The sequence below is a fragment of the Castanea sativa genome, chromosome 7 (assembly GCF_040712315.1).
Source record: "Castanea sativa cultivar Marrone di Chiusa Pesio chromosome 7, ASM4071231v1".
NCBI classification, from domain to species: domain Eukaryota; kingdom Viridiplantae; phylum Streptophyta; class Magnoliopsida; order Fagales; family Fagaceae; genus Castanea; species Castanea sativa.
In genome coordinates, this window is record NC_134019.1 from 9,103,019 (window position 1) to 9,109,075 (window position 6,057).

The following is a 6,057-nucleotide window of genomic DNA, read 5'->3' on the forward strand; positions in this document are numbered from 1 at the left end:
TGTTGGTTATCTTTGCTTTTGTTGAAATGCAGACTATGCAGTTTAATGACCTTAACTACAAGAAAACTGGGCTACTGCGGCGGGCCAAAACCGCCACTAAAGCCCCAAAAACCGCCGCTACAGGTACATTTCACCTATTGCGGCGGGGGCTATTGCGGCGGTTCTACCCGCCAGGCTTGTCGCGTCGCAGTATCTCTATTGCGGCGGTACAAAAACCCGCCGCTATAGATACGCTTTTTAGCGACGGTTTTAGTCTATTGCGGCGGGCATAAAACCGCCGCTATACAACGTTCGAATTTGTTTCAAATGACTTTTAGCTGCGGGTCGTGCCCGCCGCTATTGTGTTCACCTTTAGCGGAGAGCACAAAGCGCCGCAATAGTGTTTCATTTAATAGATAAAATGGGAACCTATTGCGGCGCTTATAGCCCGCCGCTATAGGTTCAAACATATAGCGGCGGTCAAAAAGCGCTGCAATAGGGTTTCATTTAATAGATAAAATGGGAACCTATTGCGGCGCTTATAGCCCGCCGCTATAGGTTTTTTTTTTTTTTTTTTTTCCAGTGGGCTCTAAAACCACTGTTTACATCAAAGATATTGTTTCTTACAAAAAAACCTGTAATAGTTTTAGCTCTACTAACACAATACCACAAATGTCTCCAAACTAACCACAAATGTAATTAATTAACAACACCACAAATGTCTCCAAACTAACATAATATTAACATAGAAATATATTATCAAATACATAACGTTATTTATAACCTCCATCAAAGTTCCAAGCTAATACCACAATCAAAGTTCCAAAGTGTTTAAAAATATCCTTCAACACTTCAAAAAAATGCAGTAAAACTAGAAATTCAATGCAATACACACACTAAGTGACCCTATTGTAGCCAATTAGTTCAACATAAAAGAAAAATTATCCTATATAAGCATACCTCAGATTTCGTAGTCCCCACCAAAAACAGTAAAATAACTTCGGTGGAAAATCAATTGACTCTACTACACCAATTGACTCCTAATGTGAGCCTATTTATGTAAGATTTTTACAAATCAGTGAATTGCAAAGCACAAATAAGTATTACTTTTATAACCAACTTTGCAACTTCATTCACAAAGCTACAATTTTGTAACATAAAACCAGCTTAGCAATCAAATTTATGGATATAACTAAGAGATCCTTCCTTGTGTTTTTTCCTTTGAAGCACTATTCATCGTAATCGAAACCTGTAATTACAATTTAGGAACTCAAAATTTCAACTTCATTTCCATAAACCTCTCAATTCAATAACAAACACCAAAACACACTCACACACATGTATATGTACAAGCATGCTACACCAAATAATATATACCTTCATAATGTTTGAACTAACACTGTCAAGTTCATACAGACGGCATATCTCTATAATCTGCATAAAAATATATGCAACTTGAATCAGTCACAAATATCTCCGTCAAATTATAGGACACTAAAATCCAAAAAAAACCCTACATTGAAAGGTGAATCAATTACCTTAAGCAGTACTTGATTATTTTGAACAGGTTGCTTCCTCAATAAAATCTCTAGCAAACCCATTCCCTGCTTTATGCATGATGCCAAATAAATTGGAGCTATCTGAAGACATAGGAGCATCAAACTTTATGAGGATTACTTGAGATGAGCACATACACTAGTTCCAAAAAAAAATAAAAAACAAAAAAAAAGCACCTAGGAAGAGATACTGATAGACATGTTGATTAATAGCCAACCACAAGTCAACTTTTACAGTTGATACACACACATGCATGCAAAAATTAAAATGATATGATATTTTACAAGGTGCAATATAGAAAATGTTAGTGAGGATTACTTGATATAAGCATATAGGAGCACAAAACTTTATGAGCATTACTTGAGATGAGAAAAATACACATTATTTCAAATATCAAAATGTGCCTAAGTAGAGATACTGATAGACCTGTTGATTAATAGCTAGGCACAAGTCAACTTCCAACAGTTCATATGCACACAGAAAGAAAAAGAACTTCATATTTTAAAAGGCACAACCTAGAATAAGAAAGTGACCCTTAGAGATGGCACTAAAAATCTATTGAAACTACTGAACACTGGGTAGCACAAAGGCAATGATGGTTACAAATTATGTTATGATACAATTCAACAGGCAAACTAAGCAATAATACGGTTGAAGTCCATGGGATATATAGAACAGAGATTTAAATATCTAGTGTGCCATTTAGTACCATTTAGTAGCATTCAGTTCCATCACTTTGAGCAACTAGATCAAAAAATAATTAATAAATTATAGTACTAAGCACGTATTCAGATGCATTTGCTCTTGGCAATGGATGAAGCATGATAACACTATACACAAATCTTAATCCCAAGTCAGCCTCAGGAACCCTCCACTTATAGGGCTTGTTTGTTTTAGCATAAACCTTTTGCACAAAATGTTCCACTTTCATGCGTTTGGGGTGCTTGACAGTATTAGTCACCTTGAAAACATTTTAAGTGCCCACGGAAAAGCAATCAAAGACAAGATAAGTCATCCAAGGAGGGGGGAAAAAAGTCCCTCAAAGATGGTCTTGTGTACTCCTCCTCCCCACCCCCCAATCTCCATTTTTGCCTAACCCCCCTCTCTATGCCGCCTCACTTTTTTTCCCAGATATCTCTGTCATTTTTTCTTTGGGTTTCTCTTAATATTTTTATTTTGCTATACATTTCTTGATTATTTTTCTTTCTTAAGTAACCAAGATATCTGTAAGGAAAAAAAAAGCTCCTTAGGACATGTATGGTAACCCACAGCAATGGCCAATACATTGAATGGCACAACATTTCAATTTCTTAGTGACATGTCCAAGCTTTTATAAAATGGCAATTTGGCTTTTTTTTTTTTTTTAAGTTTATCCTATCCTATCCCATTCTATCAATTTAATTTTTATGTTACCTATCCAAGAGGACAAAAATAATAAAGATTTCTAAGTTTCTTATTGTATTTGAATTGTACAAAACTTAAAAGCACAAATGGGCTCACAGATGTACCAATTAATGATTTCATTTTCAGTTTTCTCACAAATTTTAAAAACGCAAAAAAACAAAAACAAATTCAAAGCTAAAGTTTGACTAGATTTTGCTAAGGTTTCTCTCACAATTCAAATCCAATTGGCAATTTTCATTAGCTAAACTACAACTAAATTGTCCATACAAAGCATTAAAAAAAAAACCCTAGAAACCAAATTGATCACAAAAATTCGTACCTCATCGGCTTCTCGATCACATCATCAGGGAAGGGATCGGCGCTGAGAAGAAGAGAAAGGAATAAGATGCCCAGTTTAGCTATGGCTCATTGGCAATCAATAGCTACAAAATCTAAAAGTATCATGAAATTTACCATCCAACAATGACTTCCTTTGGATTCACTTTCTGGTGGGACACTAACATATTGTGATGGTACTCAATATCCAAAGCAACCTGCAATTCCAATAAACAAAACCACATCAGAAATCTGAAACTTGTTGATGTTCAAAAAAAATTAACACTAAATTCCATTCCTAAAAGCTCTTCATATTACGAATTTCAATTCAAATGTTTCGTTATCTCAGATCCCAAACAACGAAAACCCAACCTCCATAATTTTAAGCATATATTCCCTTTTCTACTTATTTAGACTACAAAATTGACCTATTTAGACTACAAAATGGCCAATGGAAAATCTGCAATGAACAGAAACTCAAAAGGCAGTCACACAACCGCAATGCAAATCGGAAAAAGGGTCACAAATGAACATATTCTTTATCAATAAATAAATAACTATATACAATGGAATTTAACAAGCCATTGCACAACATAACCTGATGCATTTCCAAAAGTTGTCCTATATCTAGTAAGTTTTCATTGACAAATCAAATAAAATAATAGCTAGTAAACATTCTCAGATGTGCAATTGGACTAACACCACAGATAAGCAGATTTAATAATAAAAAAAGGGTCTACATCAACTATATAAAAATCCCAATAGCATTACTAAACTTAATCAATATTTTAAAATATAAACAATAAAAATAAAATAAAAAACAAACTAGAGCATCAACTAGATAATAAAAAAAAGCTATAACTTCAATGACCCTCATATCATACATACACGACCTCATTTAATAATGCATGGGAAACACACAAAAACGAATATCACTGATATCAATGAGTTCAAACATAATATATCTATCACTATACAAAATCCACCTAACAAGGAACCCAAAAGGGCATTTCCTTCTAGATATTATAGTATGATATAATAAGACTACAACATATTGCACATATGGAACCCAATTAGATGCCTTTGCAGTGGCCAAGCCACGAACATATCATTAGCATATATCATGCATGAATACTGACAAATTAATATAAATCCTTCTATGAAAACAGTGAATTCAATTATTACAAATCGGAATCACCTTATCGTCCGGAAAGGAGAGAAGAGCGACGAGATTAGCGAAAGCACCGGAATCAAGCACAGCACGAACTCCGGCGTCGAAGCCACAGGCGAAGCTACCGAGCGCCGCAGCCGACTGGACCAGAAGGTCAGCTTGCGCCTGAGCTTGAGCCTGAGCCTGAGCCTGGGCCTCCGCTAGGACACAAGAGACAGCCGGCACAGTGCCGAGCTTGAGGAAGAAGAGCTTCTTGGTGCGGTTACCGACGATCTGGTTCTTAAGCTCCCTGAGAGCCCTCAGCTTGATTTCCGAGTCCGCGGAGCCTATTCGGACCATGAGGTCCGACGAGGCGCGGCGATGGCTCGACGAGGCTGAGGCTGAGGCTGAGGGTGAAGCTGGGGTTGGCATGGTTTGCGAGCTTCGTTCGGAATTTCATGCGAGCTCAAGGAGAAAGCTTTGGGGTTTTCTCAAAGAGACAGAGACAGAGATGTGCGGCTAGGTGAAGGGGAGAGGCGAGGCAAGGCGAGGCTGAGGGAGGAAGAGAGAGCTGTCGAAGCGAGGGAGAGAGAGACCCAAAAGGTGAGGATGAGGAAGAGAGAGTGGGCGGCTGAAAATTTGATAGGGTAAAAAAAACCCTAACTTTTGCCTTTTGTTTTTATCCGTTGATCTTTTTTTTTTAATTCTAATTTTTTTTTTTTTTTTTTTTTGTGCTGATCCTCCTTTGTTTTCTACTTTTATTTTTACTTTTCTTTTTTCTTTTTCTTTCCTAAAGAGTGACATGCTCTTTTTTTTTTTTTTCTTTTTGTTTTCTTTCTTATACCTTTTTGATAAGAACGTAATTTAATATCTAATGTTTCAATCAACCCATTTGTGGCAACGTTGTTATTGCCTTTCAAAAATTATAAAAAAATTTGATAAAAGAAGTTTAAATTCTTAACGTAATAATTATTCTTAGTCCTAAAATTTTGTAAGTAATATATATATATATATATATATATATATATATATATATATATAATATAATATAATATAATATAAGCTTAGTTATATAATTTAACTTCAAATTTTAATATTATTATGCTACAAATTAAGTTTCTGGTGCATATAGGTTGACAAAATATTTTGAGAAATATATCCTTACATCAGTTACATGTGACTTGTATTTGTCTATAATCTAATCCTACAAATTAACTAATATATAATTTAATACTTCAAATTACTAAAATAAAATTTAATACTACAATTGTTAATAAAATATAATTTACTAATTAATAACAATATAATTAATACCTCCAATTATGTAAATATATTTTAATACTAAAATTAATTGAGTATAATTTAATAATTAATAAGGTTTAATATAATACTTCAAATTAATAAAATATAACTTAACACTACAAATTAATAAAATAAAATATATTAATTAATAAAAATATTTTTCAATAATTCAATTTAACAAAATTTAATTTAATTTAATACTTCAAACTAATTTAATATATTGGATAGGATAGTTTCAAAAATTAATTTAATACTTCAAACTAATTTACACCAACCAATAAGTTATTATTGAATTCATATTTTAAAAATCCAACCGTTGGATCACATTTTCTATATGTTCATAACATGCA

General features: G+C 33.8%; 1 protein-coding gene across 1 annotated transcript; it reads right to left on the reverse strand.

The window, feature by feature from the left end:
- Positions 1-1,517: 1,517 nt before the first annotated feature.
- Positions 1,518-5,054, reverse strand: LOC142605330 (uncharacterized). The gene is made up of 4 exons (XM_075776787.1): positions 4,454-5,054; positions 3,394-3,473; positions 3,260-3,301; positions 1,518-1,619 (listed from the first exon to the last, which is right to left on the reverse strand). Exons 1-4 carry the CDS (start codon positions 4,835-4,837, stop codon positions 1,616-1,618), a joined length of 510 nt encoding a protein of 169 aa, XP_075632902.1. The 5' UTR covers positions 4,838-5,054; the 3' UTR covers positions 1,518-1,615.
- Between the last annotated feature and the right edge of the window lie 1,003 nt (positions 5,055-6,057).